General features: G+C 38.4%; 1 protein-coding gene across 4 annotated transcripts in view; it reads right to left on the bottom strand.

Annotated features, from left to right (window-relative positions):
- Positions 1–5583: 5583 nt before the first annotated feature.
- Positions 5584–27267, bottom strand: part of HIBADH (3-hydroxyisobutyrate dehydrogenase) — a 169042-nt gene continuing 147358 nt past the window's right edge. For 3 of the 4 annotated variants that reach the window (XM_037836955.1, XM_037836956.1, XM_037836957.1), the window contains 3 exons: positions 26121–26197; positions 19087–19243; positions 12452–13380 (listed from right to left, as the gene is read on the bottom strand). In XM_037836955.1, coding sequence (XP_037692883.1) covers positions 13222–13380; positions 19087–19243; positions 26121–26197 — 393 coding nt within the window. In that variant the 3' untranslated portion in view covers positions 12452–13221. Of the gene's footprint in view, positions 5813–12451; positions 13381–19086; positions 19244–26120; positions 26198–27267 lie in introns of those variants that run through there. The other variant, XM_037836958.1, reaches the window with a different exon arrangement.

Genomic DNA, 27267 nt, shown 5'->3' on the forward strand with positions numbered 1-27267 from the left:
AGAGACCTTTGAGTGATTGGCAGTTCCAGAATTTCTAAATGGGAAGGGGAAGCAACAATCTGATTGGGAGGAGGTGGGAATGAACTTTGAAATTGTATTTACATAACACTTTGCATAAGACTGAGAAAACGTCCAGTTTTCACAGCAGAGCATGGGGGGCAGGGGTACAGGAAGTGAGGACTCAAAGCCACCAAAGGCCTCTCTGGCCTGAAAGCTCCCGGACCCCATTGGTGAAGACCCAGAGCTGAAGTCAGACTTCCCTTCAGCTCAGTCTCCCAGGACACAACTTGCAAACTGTTTCTTCTGTCTTACAGTTGTAGCCAGCAAGTCCAGCACGTTTCTGACCTCTCTTCAGCCATTTGAAAGAACTTAGCTTCTCATATCTCTACCAGGGCTTCTGGCACTGGAGAAGAGAAATCTCCTCCCACAAGTAGATTCAATTACCGTCTTGTGAACTGATCAAAAATCAGTTGAGGTAGAAGACGGCTGATCGAAGTCTTGTTGATCAACTTTGCTTTTCACCAAATGGCTTCCTGGTTAACAATAGCTAATAATAAGAGCTCATTCACTTTTTTTTGCACAACTGCTGGGTGATGGACCCCATGCCCAGCACTGCCCCACGAGGTAGGGACAGTTATCATCCATAGTTTAAGATGAGAAAACTGAGGCTGAGAGAGGCTAAGTCCCTTGCTCAAGGCCACACTAAAATGGTGTGCCTGGGATTCCAGCTCAGGCCTGACTTCTTCATAGCTCAACTACATGGCCTCAATTTTTCCATGTTAGGAGAGGAAAGAGGCCAAAGAAGATATACAAGTGGCTGAAAAGCACATGAAAAGATGCTCATCATTGTTACCCATCAGAGAAATGCAAATTAAACCACACTGAGATACCACCTCACACCCACTAGAATGGTTACTATTGGAATAGTATTGGAAATACTATTGGAAAATTACAAGTGTTGGAGAGGTTGTGGAGAAATAGGAACACTTATTCACTGCTGGTGGGAATGTAAAATGGTGCAGCCGCCGTGGAAGACAGTTTGGCATTTCCTCAGGAAGCTAAGTATAGAATTACCACATGACCCAGCAATCCCACTTCTAGGTATATACCTAAAAGAACAGAAAGCAGGGACTCGAACAGATGTTTGCACACTGATGTTCATAGTGGTGTTAGTTAAAATTGCCAAAAGAAGGAAGCAACCCAAGTGTCCATCAATCAACGAATGGATAAATAAAATGTGTTATGTCCATACAATGGAATATTATTCAGCTATAAGAAGGAATGAAGTCCTTAAGGCATGCAACAACATGAATGAACCTTAGAGACATATGTTGAGTGAAATAAGCCAGACAGAAGGACAAATATTGTATGATCTCACCAATATGAAATAATTAGAATAAGCAAACTCAAAGAATCAGAATTAGAATATAGGTTACCAGGGACTGGGTTAATTGTAACGGTGATGGTAGCACAACATTGTGAGTGTAATTAACAGCACTGAATTATATATGTGAATGTGGTTAAAAGGGGGAAATTTTAGGTTATGTATATGTTAATAGAATAAAAATAAAAAGAGAAAACAGGATTGTACAACACAGAGAACCCTATTGTAAATGATGGACCACAGTTAATAGTATAATTATAAAAATGTTCTTAAATGAATTATAACAAATGTACCACACTAATGCAAGGTGTTAATAGGGTGGTATATGGGAAAAAACACACCCTAATGTAAACTAGGGACTATATTTAATAGCATAATTATAGTATTCTTTCATTAATTATAACAAAGTTACCATACTAATTCAAATTGTTAATAATGAGGGGTATGTGTGTATGGGAATGTTGTATTTTTTACATGATTTTTCTGTAAACCTACAACTTCCCAAATTCAAAAAAAATTTTAATAAAAATAAATTTAAAAAGAAAGGAGGGAGCTGAGTGTGGGGTGAAGGATGGCTTTCATTTTTTTTAAAAGTTTGGTTATAAGTTTGTAAAATAAAGGAGTGTTTTTAAACCTACCTCACTCATGTTTTTTAGCCCAGGAAAACCTGATACAGCAGGTTTCTGTGCTCTCTAAGCTTGATTATCACAGCTGCATTTCAGTGGAACAGGCTTATAATTCCAGTCAAAGATCTTACCTGACAGCATTCAGATGCAGTCATGGTAAGAGGGGGATGGGCTGACATTTATTAAGCGTCTACTATAGGACAGGGACTGGGCTCGTGGCTTTACATGTGTGACTGACTGGATGTTTGAGGGACTTTTCCTGATGCTCTGGAATTGGCCTTTTTTTCCAACTGAAGGAGCACTTCCAGATACTGTGGCCTGGGCACCATATAGCACCCCCACCCCAGGCTTCCTAAAGATTGGCGAAACCTGCCTCCCCCCTAGTCAGTTCCCTTTTTTTCCCAATCCATCCTGCCCCAAAGCCCATGGAAGCAAAAGAGAAGGCGAGTTGGAGCTTTGGCTTTGGCTCTGGCTCTGTTCCTGGTGAGTCAAAGGAGGGGGAGGCTCCAAGAGAATTAGTAATAGAAATTGGGGATGCTTATAAGAAGCATACATTCTCATACATTCATTCATTTATTAATTCATCCATACAACAAATGCAATGTTCAGGGAGCACACGCTATATGTGCCAGGCCCTGGGATACATCAGTAAACAAAATGATGGTTCCCACCCTCTTGGAGCTTCCATTTGGATGTCAGCTTAGGCAGTGGACCTGCTGATCTGCCTCGGGAACTGGAGAGAGATGGCCATGAAAAGAAGGGGCAGAGGTGGAGCCGCCTGCATTCCCACTATTGTGTGGCAAAGATGCATGCGCTCCAGTGTGTCAAGAGGACTCCTGAGAAAGTACATGGGTTGGAGCCTTCTCGTCAGCTCCCATCCAGAGGTCTCCTCCCAGGTAACAGGACCCTGCCTGTAAGGGGCAATCAAGTATAAGCCCATAAAGGAAGGTGAGAGAGACGTGGAAAAGGGCCAGCTGGAAGGCGGCCTCCCTGGCAGGAGATGGTGGGGCGGGGAACTGTAAGGTCCACCAAGAACTCAGGTATGTTCCGCTGAGAGATACAGGAATTCATGTGCCTCAGCTTTCTTAGTAAGGGGGTACAGTTCCTTCATTATATTCTTCACCATTTAGAACAACCAAAACAGGGTCTCAAGCGGATTTTACTAGAACCACTTCCCCAGCAATCTTCATAAGCAGGCAACCTAAAAAGGCCTCTTCTTCCTCCTTTGCCTAATTAAATCCATCTGGAGAGCAGGGGGCATGGCCTCCTTTTACATCCCCTATCCATCTGAATTACCTGGACAGGATCTGGAGTGCTGCCCAAGTCAGTGTGGAATTGTCCCCAGCCTCTCTTCTAACACTTACCAGAGCTGGACCATTTTTTTTCCCAAGTGGAATGTATCCAAGGTGACATTTATAGAAGTGTGCTGATTTGATCTCACTTCTGGGAAGGAGGGTAAGGCTGAGGTCCTTGGCCTTGACAAGGCAGGACACAAAAGCTGAAGGTTGTTATTTAAACTCAAGTTCTCAACTGAGCAAGTTAGTGTCACCAATGTTTACAATATTTAAAAACATCTGTCCTAAGCAGAGCAATGCTGCTGGAAGACGAACAAAGAAATAGACCACTGTCCACCATCAATTTACTGCAATTTTGGAAGGTCAGATTTGAAATTATTTACTAAGTGATCAGAATAAGCAAAGGGTTTTCTTATGATATTTTCTTCACTACGAAATTTAAGATGAAGATATTCTTAATCACCGACAGGGTGGCAATTGCTGATAATTCCAAAAATCAAAAAAGAAGTGAAAGGAGATTGATACAGGTTGTTCTCTCTGGAAATACTGGTCTTGCCAATGTTCCCAATTCTTAAGCAAATGGCTGCTAACTTGAGATACTGCGTTAGAAATTTCAGAACCAGTGCTTAAATTGGCAAAATTCCTCTCTTCTATTGTTCTTAATACCGGCCCACTTCTCCAGAAGGTAGATTCCACCAGGGCAGGGCCTCATCCAGCTTGTCCAACACTGGATCCCTGGTCCTAGAACACAGCCTGGCTCAAAGTAGGTCCTCAGTAAATACTTGCAGACTGCTTCTGCAGGTCCTATTTTCCATTAAAAATATATGTATAATAATTTGTATTAATCCTTTATTTCTCAAACAATGGAGAAAGGGAGGAAAAACCTTGGTTTAACCTACTTCTTAGCTCATAGCTAGTTCCTTCATTATATTCTTCACCATTTAGAACAACCAAAACAAATCTTAGGTTATCATTTTTCCTATTAGCTGAGGACAAGACAGGTTCACTTTATATGAAAACTTTTCCCTTTCCCACAAAGTAATTATCTAAGATTTCTAGCTTTAGAAAAGAGGTGCTATTTCCAACCTGAAAACTGCATTGCTCATTAAGGTTGAAAAAGTGACTGGGACTCACAGAACCCTATGCAAATCAGTCCTGATGAGGCCTTAACTAATCTGTTTACAAACCAGACCTGCTAGACAGGCCTCAGTGATTTTCTATCAAAGCAAAGCACTGCTCTTTATGGGCATCTGGCTGTCCCTGAATGGGTAGTTTAAACATAGACTTTTTCCTTCAAAGAAAGATCAAAGGCTTTATTACTCCTAAATGAGTGCATTATTTCCACTTACTACCTTCTTGTTTGCAATTTGTGTTTATTAACAGCACTGTCTCAGGTTTACTTTGTGAATTACTAGTTTCTGGAAACAGTATGGCAGTTTTATGGACCACAGTATACATTTGTGGAGATTATGTAGCATATAATACATAGAATGCTCCATCAGATAGGACATTAGGCAAAGAAAATTCTCTGCAAAGATGACAATACCTGACCATGCAGAATTCATTTATGATTTTTTTTTACAAAAGGAAACCATCTGGCATAACAGGGCTAACACACCAAAAGATCCCCAGCCCGGAAGAGCTGGAGATTAGATAACTCTGTGACTGCCTTGAGGAGCATTGTCTTTGAAGTTTTTATTTTATTTCTTCAGAGGAGGGCCAGTACGTAAAGCTGAATGGTAGCTGAGGTATGCCCTCGGTACCATTCAAGTAGAAGCACGACCAGGTATTTTCAGATAGAGAACAAGCAGATTATTTAAAATAACACAATTGCAGCATGTGACTAACACCACTTACGGAATCCTTTTTTTGGAGTCCTGTGGCTGCCGGTTTCCCAGGGCCTGTGTGAGGACACAGTTGCTCCACCCTCCCCGGTCCTCGCCCTGCCATCAGAACCCTGTCCTTCACTCCCCACCCTCCAATTCATCTCAGGAGAATGAAGCTGCCAAGAAAACGGTACCTTTTAAGATTTGTGGTGGCGCAAGTATGCAAGCTTCAGGGTGTCACTGACCTATGGAAGGGGCTAGACTAAACGGCTATGAGTACGGTGCAATGCAAGGCACGTTAGATGTCAGAAGGGGCAGCTTTTAATGCTGCTAGTCGGACCAGCCAGAAATTAAATGGAATGACCAGGAAAGGCCAAAATCAGGGATCAAGCCACTGCTCAAAGCCATATCTGTTTTTAACGTGTTTTTTTTTTTTTTTTTGGTCTGTTTATTTGTTGTGTTTTTGACATTGAAGCAAGCATAAATTCACAAGGAATAAAAACACATTTGTCAGGATCCCATGGACAGACCCCTACCAACCTGAAATGAGTTGTGCTGAAAGTGGAAAGTCGGATAATAGAGAAACAAAACCTATCGTAAATCTTCTCTTTAAAAGTCTCTTCCTGCTTGTCACCTTGTCACCTTCTAAGCATCCTTGATGGCCCACTGCTGGCATTGCAACTTTGAAAAAAAAAATCAGATAATATGTATTTAACACTAAGTTGAAAAGGCATTCTTACAGACACAACAGTATCAGAAATGATGGTATAGAGGCTGTAGAAATAAAACATTCTGACCTCAAAGTCACAAACCCAAAAATCACACCCATTTGAAGACGTTTCAACTCCTAGAACTCAGAAGAGGAAAATGGTTCTGAGCAGTACCGCACTGGGCCGAAACCGCATAAAACATGCTCTTAATGAACATTTGTGCTGTTACTATAATAGCGCAGTTGCGGTGCAAAATATAAAGACCCTCTCTCCTATAGTATTTTGCATTACCTTTCATGCTAGCGTAAGTCGTTGCCTGACTTGCTAGTTAACGTTGTTAACTGTTGTATCTCTTTTGTCTAAAGTATGGACTTTTCATCTCTGAGATAATGGGTCAATTCTAGGCGAAAGTAGCAGCCGAATAAATAAGTTAGGAGTTTACTAGTAAAGCATACTTACATTAGCACAAATAAGCTATCAGTTCTCTCTGGTCATCTTGGCTCATTACAGGACCAAAACTAAACCAAGCAAGGAGAATGAATCATGTTTGGCACTTATGGAGAGCAGGCGTCCGGTCAGGGTTAAGGTCACTAAGAGGAGGGGAGAGGCAGGAGATGAAAGCTACATTTGCTCCTGGAGTCTCTGCAGCTGGAACACTAAGGTGAGATTTTTGGACAGGGCCTCAAGTAGTCTACAAGTACCAGAGAATATTTCAAATTCTATCCATAAATGGGATGAAAATTAAGTTCAGTAGGCATAAGACAAATGCAAAAGGATAGTGGACTTGATATTATCTGAACTCAGTCTGCTGAGGACTGAAATGGTCCATCTGGAGATAAATTAACTCTTTCAGGGCACGAGGCTATCTCTTAATGGAGTTGGAAGGAGTAATTTGCCTCCAAAAGGCCTGCAATATGTGGTTTTATTTTTGACCATGATTTTTAGAAGGAGAACTGGGAACGATTACACCCAATTTTGTATGTCTAAAGGGAAAACGGGGCAAGATTTTTATTTTATTTTCTGATTTGACAACATCCATGAGAGGGTTTCTATTCTACAATATTGTTTGACCTGAAACAATATTTGTTCTAACCTTCAATAATCCCAACTCTAAACCATTTTAGGCATTTATCATTTTTAATGACCAAGGCGAATGCCAAATTTTGTCCTTTTGAAGATAAAATGCTACACTCAGAAAGCCATAGGATTTGCATATCTAGAGCCAAAGCTGAGAAACACACCCCAAACCTGCCCTTTCATTTTATGAGTCTGACTGTGAGGAAGGTTTCCATCTTCTCCCCCTCTGCCAATGTCATTATTTTACAGCGAGGCCTGCCAAAATGCAGCTCATAGCTAAGCTTGTGTGTCAGGTTTATTCAAGAGCCTCCTTCTAGATGAGTTCTCCTGCCATCTCTTTACCAGGCATGACGGACTATCATTAATAAAAATGTATTGATCTCTGAATCTATTCCCGGCTATAAAAAAAAACCCCTAATAAATGAGATGGCTACCTGAGCAATAAATAACACCTAACCACAGAGAGTCCAAAAACTGTCAGAAGCACTTGCCTCACATTTTCTTAAACTCTTAACTAAGGGAAATCAGAATTTAGAGCTAAAACAAACCTTGGAGATCAGGGAATGCCCTCATTTAAAGAGGAGGAAACAGATCCACAATATCACACAGGTTAGGGCTTAAGCTAAGGCTAGAACTCAAGCCTACTGTCTCCCACCCAGCTCAGGGACAGAAACCAAGCCATGCCAAAGCACTCCCTGGAGGCTGGTTGCAAAGTGTTTCTGCTTTACTGTATTTCCCTGTTAATGTTCTGAAAGACTTTGATTGTAATCTGAATGAAGAAGTCTCCATGCCTTCTAAGTATTCTTGAATTATTAAATGATGAATATAATTAAATAGTAAAAGGTCATCTTCAATCTGCCTGCCACTGAGGAGAGAAGATTCCGTGTGTGGCTCCATGCGATGGACGAGCTAGTTTATGGGTCTGACAACTTGCGTGGGGCATTACAAATCCCTATGATGTCTTTAAGCTTGCTCTTCAATTGAACTGAAAGATGGCTAAAAACCCCACTTGAGCAGATGACTCCCCACTGGCTGGCTGTTTGAGCAGGCTCATGGGGGCAGTTCCTGCAGCTGAGGCTGGTAGCAACTCGTGCTGTTTTCCTGAGCAGCAGTGGGCTTCTGACGGTAGCCTGGACAGAATTTATGCCCATGCAAAACGTTGCCCCATTCTTTGCTCCGATATGCCTTTCTCCCTCCATAAGAAGAGGACAGATCATACACATTTCTGATTGCTTATATAGCAAGTGAAAATAAAAATCTGTACAATGAGAAGAGTGGCCAAGGAGTAGGTCCAGTCCATTTGGGGTTCACTTAAATTTGGACTCAGCTGTGGCTAAGCATATACTCCATTATAATGGTGTCAGATCAATAGGATAGCACAGACTCTTTCAAACATCTAACTATTCACAGAATCCCTTGAATAAATCAAACTGTTATTATGAGATTTACCTTATGCCTTCCAAGTCTACATACCATGTTATAAAAGATTACATTTGGAAATGCTGTATTCCATTAAGGGAAATAAGTGCCTGCTTTATCTGCATGCAAGTTGATATTTAAAGTATATAAAGGGTTAGACTAAAACTTGCTACCAAAAATGCCTACATCCCCCCCCCCCCCCAGAAGTTTCTTCAATCAGTTTTACTACAGCACAAGCCAACCCTTTGACTATGAACACTTTTGCAAAAGTTCCACATTCTGCAAGATTCCTTGGGCAGCTTTGTGTAACAAACTGCATCCATTTATAACTCAAAGTAAAGTAAACTTGGTCTGCTAAGCAAGAATCTTTTAGAAAAAAGTTTATGCAGTTAGCAGTTCACCTAATGTAAGTATAATGCTGTTGCTTCCACTCACTCAACCACACATTCAAATATTTATTGAACTCTTACTCAATGTGCGGAGTTCAACACTGGGACTCAAAGCTGAATGACACACTCTCTGCCCGCAAAGAGCTCACAGTCTGGTGTGGCAGCAGACAGGCAAACCAGCAAATATAATGTTTATCTCAACTATGAAATGCGAGATAAAGAGCTAACTGTAGTTTGAGGTACTTGCGGAACATACACCTAGAGCAGGGTTTCTCAAAGTTTGCATAATCGACATGTGGGGCTGAATAATTCTTTGTTGTGGATAATTCTGTGCATTGCAGGATGTTTAGCATTTTTGGCCTCTACCCAGCAGATGTCAGTAGCACCTCCCTACCCCCTACCCCCTAAGTATGACAACCCAAAATGTTTCCAGACATCAATAAATGTCCCCTGGGTGGCAAAATTGACCCAGTTGAGAAACATTGATCTTTAGAGAAATATCCTACCTCATTATTTTCTTAGTTTAAAAAAATTGAGATATAATTCACACGCCATCAATTTCACCATTTGAAAACGTAAACTTCAGTGGTTGTTAATATATTCAAAGTTGTGCAACCATCACGATTACCTAATTTCAGAACATTTTCATCTCTTCAAAAAGAAACTCCATACCCATTATCATCACTCCTGGTCCCCTGTCCCCCCAGCCCCTGGCAACCACTAATCTACTGTCTCTATGGATTTGCCTGTTCTGGACATTTAAAATAAATGGAATCATGTAATATGTGGCCTTTTGTGTGTGACTTCTTTCACTCAGCATGTTTTCAAGGTTCATCCATGTTGTAGCATGCATCACAACTTCATTCCTTTTTATGGCTGAGTAATACTCCACTGTACGGATATACCTCATTTTGTTTATCCATTCGTCAGTTGATGGACATTTGGGTTGTTTCCACTTTTTGACTATTAATAATGCTGCTACAAACATTCATGTACGAGTTTCTGTGTGGATATTTTTTTTTTCATATATAGCTGGAGTGGAATTGCTGGGTCATATGATAATTCTATGTTTAACCTTTTGAGAAACTGCCAAACATTTCCAAAGTGGCTGCACCCTTTTACATTCCCAGCAGCCATGTATGAGGGTTCCAATTTCTCCATATCTTCACCAACACTTGTTACTAACTCATGATTTTTATGTTTCACTTTCAAGTGTCCAAGCAAGCATTTAGTATCAGGCTTCACTGTTTATGACTTTATGGATGAGAAAACTAATAGTCAGAGGAGGGTGACTTGTAAAGGGTCATGCTCAAAGAACAGTAAAGTCCTTTCCAGCGTTAACATTTTATTATTCTACATTAAAAACTAATTACAATACAATTTTATCCTTAAGATGCTGGCAGTCTGGCACGTAATCTGCTTTGGTTGGTGTTTAGTCTGTAGACATCCATCCATGTTTATACACCCCCCCCCCCCAACTGCCCCAAGTCATTACTTATTCAAGTGTCCTCTCTGTTACATCGTTACTTTCCCCCTCTTTACTGGATTATTCCACTGTCTTTAGCATAATCTCATAATATCTTCCAACTGAAAAATGTAATAAACCTTCCCTGGATCCTGTATTGCCTGCCAGTGTCTATCCCATTTGTCTGTTTTCTTTTACAGCAAAACTCTGTGCTCACTGCTTCCAATTTCTCTCCTCTATTCTCTAGTTCTCAATTGGGCTCTCATTTCCAACACTCTGCCAAAACAGTTGCAAAGTCACTAATGACTTCTACTTGTATTTCGCCAAATCCTGATGATCTGTTCTCAGCCCTTATGTTACTCAACTTACTAGCAGCTTTGATATAGATAACCATTCCCTTTTTAAAACACTTTCTTCATTTGGCTTCCAGGGTGCTGCTCTTTTTCCTTATCTTCTGGTCATTCCTTCTCCATCTCATTTGCTGATTCTGTCTCATTTATTCAACCACTAAAAGTTAAGAGTAACACAGGGCTTAGTTCTTGGAACTTTGTTCTTTTTAACTTAGATGTCTATTAGGCATCTAAAACATAACAAACCCCTGATTTATTCTCCTAAATCTGCTTCTCCCCCAATCTTCCCAACACAGTAAATAGCGACTCCTTTCTTCTGTTTTCTCAGGCCCCCAACCTTGGAGTCATCCTCCACTCTTTTCCTTCTCTCTCACCCCATCCATCATTTGGTGGCGCTACCTTTTATTTTTAGAATCTGACCACTTCTTCTCGTCTCCATCATTAACACTCTGGTCCAAACCACCCTGCCCATCTCTTACTTGGATTGTTACAAGAGCCTCCTAACTGGTCTCTTTGCTTCCACCCTTGCCCCTACAACCTCTAGAGAGGTCCCTTTAAAAAAAAAAAATCAGATTTCCTCAATCCTCTGATCAAAATCCTTCACGGGCTGGCTGTGATTGTTTGTAAAACATCCACCATAATTCCCTTCTTTGTGTCCATACTCTTATGCAGTTTCTTCCTACACCACCTCTGGGCTTAGCCTTGTGACTTGCTTTGGCCAACAGGACAATATAAACAGGAAGCATATGGAGGCTTGAAAAGTGCTTTCTTGGGCTTGCCCTCTGTTGCTTCTGGAACCTTTCCACCATGTGAACAAATTAGGGCTGGCTTTCTGGAGGATGACTGACCACATGGAGGGAAACTCCAACCATTCCTGCTCTCCCTGAGTGAGGCCAAACGAGATCCTCTAGCCCTAGATAAATTGGCCTAATCCAGAGAAATAAGATGGTCAATCCAGAGAATCTTGAAAAATAATAAATGTTTATTGTTTTAAGCTACTAAGATTTGGTGTGGTTTGTTGTAAGGCAAAAGCTAACTGATACACTGTCCATTTCACTCAGAATAAAAGGAAATGTTCTAACAAAGCCTACAAGGCTCTACCTGATCTGGCTCCCCTCATCTCGTGCTACTTCACATACAGCCTCCTTGCAATTCCTCTTATCTAGCATTATCCTACCTCAGGGTCTTTGTACTTTTGGTACTGTATGCCTGGAATGTTTTTCCCTCAGAAATTTGCATGGCTTGCTCCCTCACTTCCTTCTTGTCTCTGTTCAAATGCTACCTTATCAGAGAGGATTTCCTCACCACCCTAGGAAAATACTCCCAGAACTCCCCATCTATACCTCTCATCCTGCTTTTCTTTTTTAGCCCTTTTCATCACCTGACATAGACATTAAATATCTGTTTTGTGTCTGTCACCAGCCTCCCCCTGCCCCACTCATATATGACACCAGAATCTAAGCTCTACAAGGGCAGGAAGGTTGTCTATTTTGTTCACTGCTGCATCCCTTGCACTTAGAATAGTGCTTGGCATTTTTTTATCATCAAGAAAATGATAGAAATTGTGGTAGTTCTGCCAAATTTGGTGTCTAGGTCAATCTTCTGGAATGTATGTAGGAGCTGAGGTGGGAAAAGGGGCAACTATGCTCCGTATAGGGCATGTTACACTTCATGCAGGCTGAATTCCTAAAAGTACCCAAGCTAGAAAACATCCAGTCAAATGCCCATCAAGGATTCGAGTGGGCAGCAGGAAGCTGGTTTTCCACGGGCCAACTTAGAGCTCTGTTCCTTTTGACCTCTCTTCCCTTCCCTTCCCTTCCCATTCTTTCCCTATATCTCTGTAACACTAATTTGTCAGATCCTCTGATCATACACCAAATGTCTTGGAAGAAACAGAAACTCTAAGAAAGTATTATCAGCATAGAAATTTATTTGAATTCAAAATAATGTGGCTTTATTTAGAATAATATAATAATCATCTAAAGAAGTATCATCATTGGCTCTGGAACAAGTCTAAAGATGTCATTCTTTTGAAGTCCAAAAATATGTAGTAAGAATGTAAAGGAAACAAAAATATAAAAAACAAGTTTGTTGAGCATTGAGAGTTGTAACAAGAGGGACACACACTGTAACCAAGTCCAAAGTATAAAGCAAGTAGCTACAAGGTCGTTTGCTTTATCTACTCTCTGGAAAATAAGTCAGCAACCTCAGTAACATAAGACTATTGCTGCTTTTAGTTAACAGGAAAAGCTTCCCGAGGAATGCAGGGGTAATTCACCAGACATCCTTACTCTAATTTCTCTCCTCACATTAATTTCTTTTCCTTCAGTTAAGATGGGGTTTATCTTGTTGCAAAAATATTTGGTTTTATTTGTAAAGTGGAGTAAATAATATCCTGATTGAAGTTTTATTCAATGATTTAGTTGAATATGCTTAAAAAGGTCAATCAGCTGGTTAGTGGCTTGCAGAGAAAAAAAATTCAGTTAACATATGTTTGCTAAATATACTAAAAGAATAAGCAGTTTAAAATGGGTGAAAAATCCTAAGGTTTACTGTGACCTAGACGATCAAAAGCAGCCTGGTGACCTTTGAGTAAACCCATTTACTTGTGGAGTGAGCTATAAGGAGGCTCCAGGATAAGAGTTTGGTTTCCAGCAGTGTCCACAGTTGAAGGACAAACTCAGAAGGTCTCCTCCTCTCGCAGAAACTGGAACACAGATGAGAAGTCTTTCTTTGAGTAGCCTTTTGCACACATTAGCCTGTAGATCTGATGAGCCAGACTGCCCAGAAGGATTGGGCTCTTTGTGTTGGTAGCAGAGTCTTGTGCTAATCCCAGATCCTAAATCAAGAGGGAGGAGGGAATACATTGAGACCAATAGTTAAGGCTTACTTTAGAACTGTGGTTCCTAATGCTTTGGTTTCAAAGAAGAAAAAAATTAAATCTGAAAAAATAAGATACAAGCACTAGAGTAAGTTGTATTTTTTATAATGCTTTCATATAGCTGTGAAACTGCTCCAGACAGAAAGCTTGATTTCTGAGTGTCCATCTCCCCCACCTTCCACCAGACCTATTTGTTTTGTTATAGGTTTGGACAACAGTTATTATATGTGTGGGATTACATAAGGGTTAATGCTTTACAGTGGTGTCTTTTTCAAATTTGTGGAAGCCTTTAGGCTTAGGACAAACCTCATTATGGAATTACTGAATATTCATTCAATCTCTTATTCACAAATATTTAGCAGCTGTTTTGTCCTGGACACTGTTCTAAGTGCAGGTGACAACATCAGGATAAAATGAAGTCACTGCTCTCATGTCCAGTGGAGAAGACAGACAAGTGAATAATAAAATTTCAGGCAATGATAAGTGCTATGAAGAAAAATAAAGGATGGTAAGGGGTTAGAAAGAGAGGACTAGCAAAGAGGGGGATGGTGGGGGAAAGAGTCATGTTAGATGAAATGTTTAGTGAAGATCTATCTGAGGTGAAGACATTTGAGCCAAGCTCTGAATGTTAGGAAGCAATGTTTTGTTGAGAGCTGGGGGAAGAGAGTTTGAGGCAGATGGAAGAGCACAGTCAAGGCCCTGAGGTAGGACATGGCTTGGATATTCAAGAAAAAGTATGAAGGCCAATGCAGCTGAATTAGAGTAAGCAAATGAGCTAGGGGTGGAACTGAGGCTGGGGATGGGCAAAGGTAGATGACAGAAGGTTTTATATGCTATCATAAGGAGTTTGGATTTTATTCTAAGTAGAACCGGACAATCATCTCCACCACAACCTTTTAACATCTCAGAGAGCTAATGCTTCATTCTGAGAAAGAGCCTTAAAAGGATGTTTAAAAACGGACAAAACTTAACAGCAGAGCCTATTATATTTAAAGTGTAGCTAATGGATATCCACCACTATAAAAAATGAAATCACGTCTGTACTTGAACTATCTAGGGTAAATGGAGGACAATGAAGGTGCAGATAATTCAAACAATAGTCCCCACATTTCATTTTTTTTTTTTAATCTTCATTTTATTGAGATATATTCACATACCACGCAGTCATACAAAACAAATCGTACTTTCGATTGTTTACAGTACCATTACATAGTGGTACATTCATCACCCAAATCAATCCCTGACACCTTCATTAGCACACACACAAAAATAACAAGAATAATAATTAGAGTGAAAAAGAGCAATTGAAGTAAAAAAGAACACTGGGTACCTTTGTCTGTTTGTTTCCTTCCCCTATTTTTCTACTCATCCATCCATAAACTAGACAAAGTGGAGTGTGGTCCTTATGGCTTTCCCAATCCCATTGTCACCCCTCATAAGCTACATTTTTATACAACTGTCTTCGAGATTCATGGGTTCTGGGTTGTAGTTTGATAGTTTCAGGTATCCACCACCAGCTACCCCAATTCTTTAGAACCTAAAAAGGGTTGTCTAAAGTGTGCATAAGAGTGCCCACCAGAGTGACCTCTCGGCTCCTTTTGGAATCTCTCTGCCACTGAAGCTTATTTCATTTCCTTTCACATCCCCCTTTTGGTCAAGAAGATGTTCTCCGTCCCACGATGTCCCCACATTTCATTTTATTTGTGATTTTATAAGAGCTGCCAAGAAGTTTTACTTCTTACCATTACCATCCCCCTCTCATTTCCCCTACCAATGGAAAAGTCAACAATCAATGAAATAGGAAGATAAGATGCAAAATGAGAAATATTTCTCCTCTTTGAGGAACACCTCTGATAACAGCCTGGTTACCCAGAGTACCTACACGAAGGAGAAAATGATTCAAAGAGAAAATTTAAACAATGTATAAAGAATGAATTAAAACTCTAGCCTCCTGAATATGTATATTACCGGTGTAAACATTATTTTGTGCTTATTTGTGTACTTTTCACATATAAACACACAGATTTGGAAAATCTACTTAACCTTAACCTCTTCTAGAGCTTCCACTAAAAAGCGAGTTTAATCACCATCCATACAGTTAACAAATGTGGACAGCTACATTATTGCTCAAGCCCAAACAAGCAGACAAACCGTTTCTCGTCACATTATTTTGCAACGTGTCTGCAAGATGGTTTTAATTTATTTTAAAATGAAAGAAAATCTACATAGAAAGACTGGATTTCATTTTTAACATGGCAATATACCATAACATATTGAAGAAGAGACAACACTGTCTAGAAGATCAAACCAAAAAAGAGAAACTAAAATAGCTTCGGAGGTTGCTAACTTAATGGTCAGAAATTCTAAAAAGCAAAGGTTTATCAATCCTAAAATGTTAGAGAAAGAAGGCATCCTCTGGGGCCTATAATACATAATCTAAAAACAAATGAATATTCTACTTCAATAACCAGACAAAATATTTATGAGTCCATTGGCTTAGAGGGTGTTCATGAAAAAATACAAAACAATTACAAAAATATTTCAATAAATTAATGGAGAAATGAGTTGTGATGTCTTATAAGGAAAGGGGTTGATTGGGGGACTAACAGTGATGCCAGAAGAGTCGTCACGACTTCCAATGAGTTGTTCCTTGGTGCCCACCAAAGGCATTCTTTTAAGGTGGAGAGTGCAGAAGAATGATGTAGTTTTGTATTGATTATGTTCTGGTTATATACACATACCATATGCTAGAATTTTTTATGTTAAGACCTAGAAATGTACAGGCCTCTACTTAGAAGTGCTGATGTCATACTCCCTTATGTACGGTGAGAGACTGAATAGCAGTTGAACAAAACATCACTTAATAAGTAAAGCCTTGATCTGTCTAAGCAGGACCAACTGCTTCAGTCAATGTGGTATTGATAGGGATTTCTTTAATCTCTACAACTTTCTCAAATATAAATCTAAATAGGTATGGAGTATAATTGCTAATAGCTATCTGAGGTAATGAAGAATTTTTCAAGTTCTTTTTAGGTACTCTCATTCTAAGCAAAATTAAGAAGTTTTCCTCTTTATAAAGGAAATGACAACTTCATTTCATGCAGGAAATGAGAGTAAAACAGAACAGTGGTGTCCATACTTTCTTACTTCTGCATTGTCTTATGCTATTAATTAAGAAAACTATCTGTTACTATCAAGAAAAAAATTTTAAAGGAAGGACCGTTAACAGTGGCAGATTCATTGTAAGCAGAGACATTGGAGAAAAATGACTGAAGTTAAGGTGAATACATGGCAGTGGGCAGATAGAATGGAAAAGTACCAAAACAAAGCCAGAACTACAACAGAATGAGGGCTCAACAAATTGACCTCCTTTTGATTCGAAGTCTGCTATTTATTATTGCACTTTGTTAGTTGTTTCCTCTGTTTGAGCCACTGGCAGTATTTTAGGAACCAAATAAGCTAACAGGGTATAATCCACTTCATACAGATACATAACGGAAACTGGGCAGAAGGGAGAGTTTCATTCTTCCATGTACCCCAAGAACTCACCCTGCATTTTTGATGAAAACAATACACTTAAGGAGGAAATTTGTTTCCAATGATGAGTCAGAAATTTGACTACAGGTTACCAGTGGACAGGGTGGGGATAGGAAATGGAAATTAAGGCTTAAAATATCAGGGTGCCTATTCGGAATGATGGAAATGTTTTGGTAATGGACACTAGTGATGGCAGCACAACATTGTGAATGTAATTAACAGCACTGAAATACATACCTGAATGTGATTAAAAGAGAAAATATTAGATTGTATATACAGTAACAGAATAAAAATTTTAAAAAAATCCATGGAACTATACTACTATGGACTAAATAGTTAATAGTACCATTATAAAATCGTGCTACCATCGATTGTAAGAAAAATTCCACACCAATGCAAGGTGTTACTAACAGGGTGGGATATGGGAATCCTGTATTTTATGCAGGCTTCTTTTGTAAACCCACAACTTCTCTAATAAAGAATAAAAATTACTTTCATTTTTAACAAAAAAGCCTGTATGGAGGATATGAAAACCTAAGTACAAAGTGTAGAGTGACATAAACAAAAATTTCTTAAATGAAACACAAGAGGAAACAAAACTGTGAAATAAGGGACAGAGTTGCAAACACTATTTCATGTAAGACTTAATACTCATATACTTAAAGTGTGCTGACGATGTGCCAGAAGCTGGGGTACAATGATGAACAAGACAGCCGCTGCCCACCCAAACTCACAGTCTGTTGTAGGAGAAAGAACTGAACAAGCATTTATGTAATGTGGTGGGAGAAGTGCTCTGATGGGAGTCAGGGGGGTGCAGTCTGGGGGAGCAGGTAAAGGCCTTCCAGAGGAAGGGATGTCTAGGCACAAACCTGAAAGAGTATGTGTTAACTAGGTGAAAGCATGGGCAGTTGTTGGTGGTGGTGGGGAGGTGGGGGCAAGGAAGAATGATCCAGACAGATGGAACAATAAGCATGAAGGTCTGCAGGTGAGAGAGAACAAGAGGCAGAAATGAGTTCCATATGGCTAAAGCTAAGGGAGGGAAAGGGGAAGTCAGAAATGAGTCTGCTGAGGCCAGCAAAGGCCTGTGAGACAAGTTGCAGAGATGAATTTTAATCTATAGGTAACTGGAAACAATTAAAGAAACTTAACAGGAGAAGTGACAGAATTGGGTTTACATTTTAGAAAGACCAGTATGGCTATGGTGTGGAAAATGTATTGGAGAATATTAGGATGAAAGGCAAGGAGGCCAGTAAGGGCTGCTGTGATCACCCAAATGAGGCTAGGCTAAGGTACCAGTGACGGACGAGGAGGGAATCAAGGCATATCTAAGAAGTAGAATGGACAGAACGTCCTGGGGAATGAGGGAGAGTAAGCCAAGCATGGTATCCAGGTGCATGCATCATTACTTCTGTAATCAGAACAAGAACAACAAAATCAACAGGGGAGAAATAAGCTCTATGACGAAGTCTGAAAATCTGTTTTCCTAAAAAGTATTTTCTAAAGTGGAGATCACAAATGACAGAGGGCCAAAAATTTGATTACCAAATGACTTATTTAATTCACCATAAACCCATATATACTTTTTTTCCAATTCAGTTTTATTGAGATATATTCACATATACTACAATCATCCACAGTGTACAATCAATATATACTCAATATGTACAATTATATATACTCTTAAAGCAGGAATTTAGAAATCTAGTATCATCTGGAAAAGAGCTTTCTTATTTTGTGATGTATACATCCAATGCCAATGCATTATTAACAATCAGAAAATTTTTACTTCTCCCATTCTAAAGATTTGGCAAATTTGCATAAGTTCATGATGAAGAACAAAATGTCACCAACTCATATTATTAAAAAGCCCAAGCACAAAAGAAAAATTCCTTCCTGATTATTCTTATCAAAAAGGCCAGGAATAAAAATGAACAAGATCAGGACTTTTTAATCTAAGTTAAATTTTTACTCATTTCTAGTGAATAAACAAATCACTGTTGTAGTATAATCTTACCTTCTAGGACAGAGATATACTTTGTTAAAAGAAAAGACAGAAAGAAACAAAGAAATATACATTAGATCATTAACCATCCCCCCCCGCCCTGGGCCCTTGGGTAGTCGTTGTACCTTGGCCATGAGTGTTGATCCAAATCCACCCTGATAATTATTAGCCGAGGGAACACCATCCATCACCCCGGGTACAGGATTGTAAGTGTCGCTTGACCAACACCGTCCTGAGCTCATATTTAGGATTTTAGCCAATAGTTTTGGGTCAAGCCCTAGCCTGTCAAAGGTCAAAGAAAAGAAGTGTTAAAATGTGCAAGTCATGCATGACTTAATTTACGTAAAAGGATGGTCCATCTTGTCTCTCCATTTATTATATGTCTTTGAAAATCAAAGCAGATTGATATGAGTGAGGAATTCAATCCCTAAATTACAGGGTATTAAAAGCTACTGATGAAACAATATCATTTCTGAGCCAGGACATTTTACACTTAGAGAAAACCTTCTGCACTATCCCGAATTAAAGAAGAAATAACACATGATTGTTTAAAAGTGTTGCTAGTTTACCATGCTCATGGGTTTTCTAGTCTTTCAGACCCTATAGCATTTATGTATCAGACAAGAACCTTCAAGCAATATGATAAGCTAAATTCCACAGTGTTTACTCACAAATGACATATTTCAGAAAGAAATATTGACAGATAAATGACACATCATGGGAATCTGTGTGGGCACATTTATATGTATGTTTATTCCTTTAGCTTTTATGAGAACAAATGCAAGAGATGAGCCATGAGCAGTAAAAGAGCTTAAGGGAAGATGTCATTATAAGAGAAAATATTTCATGCTGCAAACTTTTCCTTATTTATTAAATCTTCATTAGACAATCTTGCTTATGAAGCAAGTCTGCACAGAGTTGTGACATATGCTATCTATTCAGAGACATGCATTATAGTTCTGGGTCAACTGCTGATAAGGTTACTGATCCTGATAAAACAAAGCTTGCCCAAGCGGAAATATCATTTGTTCTATCACTGAGCTGATGGCATAAATAGCTGTTCAATGCGGACCCCCCAAAATAAAAAAGAATCAAAATGCTGTGTTACTTTGATTCTAAATATTTAATGCAGTTTGGGAAGCACAGTTTTGCTACGTATCACTGAATCAAGTTTCAAATAAAACTTTATACCCAGCAGTTTATTGGTTTCTTTCAAGCAAAGAGCCATTACAAAACAATAGTCATAAAAGCATCCTGCTTTTCTTAAAACTCACTTCATCCAGAAAAAAAAAAAGGATAGGAAAGAGATAATTATGTAAATGTTAAACGGATTGTTTGTTTTGGCATGCTTAAGTTGTTGTTTACTTTATGTGTTCAAAATGCATGTCTGTTTATTTTCAAGATCTGATTAATTTATCATGTTTCCATGATAACATGTTTCCAATGCTTCCAATGCTAGGACAGGGGACCAGGGCTAACAGTGATGATATGTGGGGACTTACTGCACAATATAACTGTTATATAATCAGAATTTAAGGGGTAGCTGTGTGGCATGCCATGTATCTGAAATCTTGTGATGGGCCCTGTTATACTGAAGGTTTCTTTACTATGGATTATAGCAGATAGATGATTCAATCTATGCTCGATTGTAGATTGCCAGAAACCCAATAATTTCATCCAATTTTTTATAGAGATCCAAGTTTGTTGCATGTGTAGTTTGCTGCTGCTGCTTTCTTTCCTGTTTTAAATAAAATTAGCTATCAGTAGACTGTCACAGCTTATGCCTTAGGAAAAGATAAAGTCAATGTGCTTAAGGAATAATTGTGAAAGTAATTTGCTGTAACTGCAAATAAATTCTCTCAGCAAAAATGTTCAAGAATGTATATGTCTAATGGCTCCACAAGCAGAGAATATTTTTAAAGGCACCAAAACATTGTTTTTCTCTTCCATTTGAAATACAATTCAGGAGCTTCCTAATTTAGATTTTCTTTTAAAATGACTCTTATTTAAAGAAGGAGAGTGACTCCCTTCTTTATAATCTCCCAGGTTATACTCATCAGTGCCTCACAACCATGTTTATTGCCAAGGAAATTCATACTCCATCTACAATACTCACCAAAATATAAGCAAAGCTTATTATCCTAACTTTGTAAAACCCTATATTTTTCTTGAATGTTCAAGGAAAAATATTGGCATTAATTTACGGAAACCCTCTTTGGTGAGCACATTAGTTTTAGAAGCAGCCCGAGGGGCACACACAAAAAATCAGGTGGCAGTTGTTAAGCGTTTACTTTTCAAATCCGATTCCCTTCTGCGCCGATTCCCTTTAGGAGACGACTACTCCTCTCCTACCCGCCCCCCCCCCCACCCCGCTCCTCCCATGCCACCGCAAAGTGTATCATTAAAAAGAGCAAGTTAGAAGTGTTTTGCATTTCATGTTTCTGAGGATTCTTTCACTGGCACATATATAACTGACAGTTAAAATTAGGCACGATATTAAAATCAGTTACTGAAGTCCTCTGTCTTCCACTGTGCCCAAAGCTTGTAATGGTCTGAAACCAGCTAGAATACACAGTAATTGTCATTCAGAGAGTCTATCCTAGAACGTCATGCTTCACTGGAGAAGACTGAGTTTCCATTTGAAATCAACAAATTAATCCAAGACAGGTATCTGAAAGGGCAAGTTTAATAGGAAGCAGCTACTGGGCTCTCAACCATGATAAAATGTTATTGCTGTTTCCCTGTAAATTGGCTGGGAACATATGATACTTTCTGCATAAGAGCCCCATTGCTGTTCAGAAGATATACAGCTCAAGCCATCAAAAGGATGACAGTCTGTCAGTCCCCATAATAACTTGCCACTGGATGTGGTTGAGAGTATGTGCATGCATGCATGTGGCCTTACAATTGCTGGAATGTTCTCTGAAAAAAACAGAATGAATTCATTGCTCTGACTGCATATATAATCCAATTTAAATAAACGTCACTGTGTCAAATCTCCTCACCTTTAAAATACATGAATCTTAAGTCTTTTGGGAAAAGTGAAAATGATGCACAAACTGTAAAAAATTTAAAAGAATCCAAACATTTGCCTTCATTGCAACCAAGTCTTTAAAGGCCAAAGAAGTTTGTTCACTTTTATATTCTCTGTAAGTATCTATCCTGTACAAAGTGAATTGTGTCACTAAATTGGGATGTATTCATCACAGGAACAGATCTAGAAATAAAACATCTCAGACCATGTCAATTTTAGTCATCCATTCACTTATTCCACCAATGTCTAGTAAGATCTGTTATGTGCAGTTGCTGTGCTTGGCGTCAAGGAGACCATAAAAAAGCTTAGAAGAGACTGTGCCTGCCCTCCATGAGCAGCTGAGTTAAGACTTACACCTAGATAACATTTATCTGAGGCAGGAAAAGTGCCATATTTTATTCCTTCCCTCCCTCCCTCCTTCCTCTCCTCATTCATTCGACAAATCCTCACTGAGTGCCTATAATTTTCCAGGTATGTTCTTAGGATACAACAATGAGCACACAAAGCCATTCCCCTGCATGTAGCTTGCATTCTAGTTGTGAAGTCAGGCAAAAAACAACCAAATAAATATATAGTGCCAGAGAGTGAGAAGCATTATGAGGAAAAAACTAATGTTTTGAGTACAATTCAACTCAAATACTAACCACCTCCACTACCACAACATTGATAGCTACCACGTTATTGAGTAAGGACTATGTGCCAGGAACTGTTTTAAAAGATTTACATGGATGAATTCATTTAATTTTTACAACAACCCTATGGATAGATTCTATTATAGATGAGACAATGGTAGTGGGGAAGGGTTAAGTTACTTGTCCAAGGTCACAAAGCTTAAGTCTACTGCAGAGTGGGATTCAGACCTAGCCAACCCTAACCCTAATCTAATCCCAAACCCCAATCATTCCTGAGACCCACTGGGTCATGTGGGTGGTGAATTTACCAATATGATGGCATTCTATCAGTTTACTAGGAAATTTGGTTAAACTTTTGTTGTACACCTTTTGCCATTTGTTAAATTCATTAGGATATGCAACTAAGAGCCTTCAATGGATCACTGAAATGAAGTTAACATCTTCTAACAGCAGTATTCAAGAAATTATAATTATGCTTTTGGGAAAGTTCTCATCCTGAACAGCCTTCCAGTAGTTCAAGTGTTTTATGTTTCTTTTGACGAGAAAAGATAATATGGTTTTGCTTGAGAGGTCTGGGCCCTGGTTGATTATGCAAGTTGACACACACACACACATGTAAATATACATGTAACATATATATATGTATGTATTCCTGGTGGAGAAAAATATAAAAACAAGACAACAAAACTCACATTATCAGTGTTGTTTTTGTGTGATGTGCACAGGAACAAAACATCTCTAATGGAAGAAGGGCACTTTCAGTGTCATGAAACGATGTTTCTGAGCCCTAAGTAAGTACCCAGTTAGAAATTAGAAAGGGCTCATGATAAAAGAACCTCAAATAATGGTTGTATAACAATATATTTTACTCTTTACTTTTTAACAGCATTTCAAAATTTCACTAACATCCTCAAAGACTCATTGTAAAAGAGCAAGTGAGACCACAGGGTCAGTAAGATTTTTAAACTGTAGGATTTTATTCTTCTATTTTAAAAAAGGGAAAACATCTGTGTTCCAGAAAAAACACTGACTTATGAGACTGAAATTAATCAGAAATGATCACTTCATAGGACTAGGTGACTCAATTTGTAAATGTTTACATTAATGCTCTAAAAAATTTTCACTTCGGAGTGAACAGAATACAAATGTGGCTGAACCACTTTGATGCTGTACTACTTTGTGGGAATTTACTACTTGGGAATTTATGCTTGCTGATGCCAATTTTCTCTTTCACCTTGCAAAGCTCAATAAATTGTGGCCACACTCTGTACTCTATTAGAGAACAATCCTGTCATTTTAAACCACATCTGTTAACCATGGAAAAAAGACAACAGCAGACGCTTTCAATTTTTAAGGCTTTCTAACCACTGAGAATCTTTTTTAGATAAGGTGATAAAATCCCAATGTTATAAAAATAAGCAATTCATAGTACAATCCAAATCACCAGAAACTTATAATCTATTTTAACAGTTAAATAAAACTCTTGAGTTTCTGCCTTTTGTTCAAACATTATATATATGCTCCATAACAGTAAAGTATGCAGAGTTTTGAAAAAATTAAGCATTTAAAAGTTTCATATTTCTAAGCATTGTTTTTATCATAATGCATTCAAGGCCAAAGATAAGGGAATCTATTGCTTCTGTTTTTAATGTTTCTATTTGGAATTTTATCACTTTTCATTTTCTCCTTGATAATAAACCCACCATAGCAGCCAATGGTTTTCAATTCACTGCATACATTGTATTCAGTCGATTTTCCTACCAGTCTTTTATCAGCTGGTGTTTGGAATTAGAACTTCCACAAACATGTGCCCTACACAAAGCTTCATTTTAGAATGGCAAATGATCATCTAGTAATAGTTTTGATAGGAAAATTACTCAAGGAATGTGAAAGGATACATCACTATGCCTAAAGAACATCCTGATCCAGTGATACTCAAGGGAAGAAGCAGAATATAAAATGAGCTGGCCATGATGAAGGGGGAAATTTTGGTATAGTATAACCTAGGTTCACCTAGGCTTTTATTTTTTATGATCTATTCATTTATATACAGAAAAATGAAAAGAAAATTCTAAAGCTGCATATGCACATAAATGCTCTAATTCTATCGTCGACACCAATTAATTTTGTATGCAATTTTGGTTACCAAAATTTATATTTTCCTCTTTCATGAAATTCGTCTAGAGGATGAACATGAGAACAAGCTGCTAGTGACCAGTTCTTCAGTTATGATAATTGATCCACAGCCTAAAACTGACCACAGTACACAAATACCACTCTGAACAACTTCCTATACACTACCAGTTTTATTAAGGCTTTGCATAGATATGCCTTCCCATCTTATAGACATTCAATTTTAAGATGTAAATGGTACAGGATATTGATAAACCAATTAGCACTGATGCAAAGCAAATTCCTTTTTTATCTCAATTACAACATGACAACTTAATAGGTCAAGATAGTTTAACATCTGAGACAAGGGCAATTCAATAAAACAACAGCATCTTGATAAGGTAATTAAGAGGAAATGTGAATCCATTACCGTGTTTTTAAAAATATCTCAAGCACTTTGGCTCTTTTTATTGCTTTTATCAAATGCTGGGATATGAAACACTATTCCAATTTGTGACTTATTTGGTTTTCAGTAAGCCGTTTGAGGGAGTGTGATGAAAGCACCTGAATAAAGCATCTTGCTCATTAAGCATTTTGTTCAGTAAGAAATATATATTTAGTATATTCATAAAATATAAAACATTTGAAAAATGACTTAGGTGATTAATCATATGTAGCATTCTTAACCCAAAAGATTAAAGACTAAAATTAAGGTATTAACCTTAAGCATTCTAAAGGATGATCATCTCTGGGAAAAACAGAATTCTTGAATGCATTTAAGCAAAGTATGAATGTCATTTTATTTCAAGAGAAAGATAAATCCTTAATGCAAAGTAACTAAACCACACACAAGTTAAAAGTGAAAGAGTTATGCCTATGAATTGCAGCTCTATGAATGTCATCCAGTTTATCCCGAGAATGAACAACTAAGAGAACTTTTAGCACAAATTTTGGGGACTAAATTAAAATAGGCACATAAAACCAGTTGCATGGTAGCATAATACCTGAATTCATACATTAAAACCGTATTTTATACAAATTTGTCCCTACATTGCCAAAGTATGTTTAAACTTTATAGTAAAAGTGTATCTTGCATTTCAACATAATAGAAGAAATGGGGCTCCCATATAAAAAGGATAATGTAACTTTAAATGCACAGTGCAATACATTTTATGGCTATGGCAAAGAATATTCATGCTCTCCAGGGTCCTATCACTTGTCAAATAAGAAAAGTCTATTAAAGTTCAATAATGAAGTACTTTCAAAATGTTCCTGGATTAACTCATTTACCCCTCATGAACATCATGTTTTCAACATTAGAAAATCAAACAGGAAAGCCCATAAAAATTGTTAGTATATAAAAATGTACTACTCAACAAACCTGATTCCAAGATTCATAGCTTCAGCAGTTCCAATCATACTAATCGCTAACAGCATGTTGTTGCAGATCTTTGCAGCCTGAAAAATAAGAGTACATAGTAAGTATCTTTGTTTTCAAGTTGTAACTCAACGTTTTTCTACACCCAATTCCACAGGCTTCTTTCTAGAAGTCTGAACACTCAACTGTTTATTCTCTCACATGGGGAAGGAATGTGTACAGCATGCCTCCCCCTGAACCTAAAGTGATAACATGAGCAGCCCATGGGTGGGGGTTCGGGGTTGGGTTTCTTCCAATAGGTAATAAACCCTCAGTGGTGGCCAGGTTCTTGCTATGGGCTCAGGAAGTATAGAGAATACTAATCTGTGTGGTATGACTGCTATTTTAGGGATGGGCCTATAGTTTAATTGGGAAATGTGAATAATACACTAAATGAAAAGGCAACAAACACAACCAAGTGGCAAATTGTATGATAAAGGCTAAAAGATAGAGCAATGGCGTTTTTAGAGGAGCTGGAACTCAAAATCATCTCTCAGAAGGGCAGGTAGGATTTAAATAGGCAAGCGAGAGAAAGGAAATCAGGGAAAAAGGTAAACATATGAGGGGATGAATATATAAGGGCACAAGATGTTCAATATTCGTGCACATGTTTTAAGAAATGCTAAGAAATTTGATAGTTAAAATTGGACATGGTAGAAAATAGGAATCGGTTTCAAGTTTTAAAATGGGGAAGTGCTATGATGATTCAAGCATCTTGATGGAGACAGTTTTGGACAGTGTTAGGCAGAATGGTAAACCTGGCATCCAAAGACCCATTAAGCCTCTGAGCAATAAACCAGTGGTGAGATGATGAGAAAAAATTCCAAAAGTTGGAATTAGGTAATGTGTGGATGGACAAGACAGTCAACAATGAGAGTCACTGAAGCCAAAATCAATATGGGTTTGGAGACTGACTGGACAAGGGAGTAGAGAAAATAAGTGTCTCCAAAATAATACTAAAGTCTTGAGTGAGATATAGTGACCAGGACAAATCTTTAAGAGAAGAAGCAAGTGAGAGAGAGAGAGAGAGAGAGAGAGAGAGAGAGAGAGAGAGAGAGAGAGAGAGTGTGTGTGTGTGTGTCTGTGTGTGTCTATGTTTGATAGGGGTGGG

This window comes from Choloepus didactylus, chromosome 5 (assembly GCF_015220235.1).
Source record: "Choloepus didactylus isolate mChoDid1 chromosome 5, mChoDid1.pri, whole genome shotgun sequence".
NCBI classification, from domain to species: domain Eukaryota; kingdom Metazoa; phylum Chordata; class Mammalia; order Pilosa; family Megalonychidae; genus Choloepus; species Choloepus didactylus.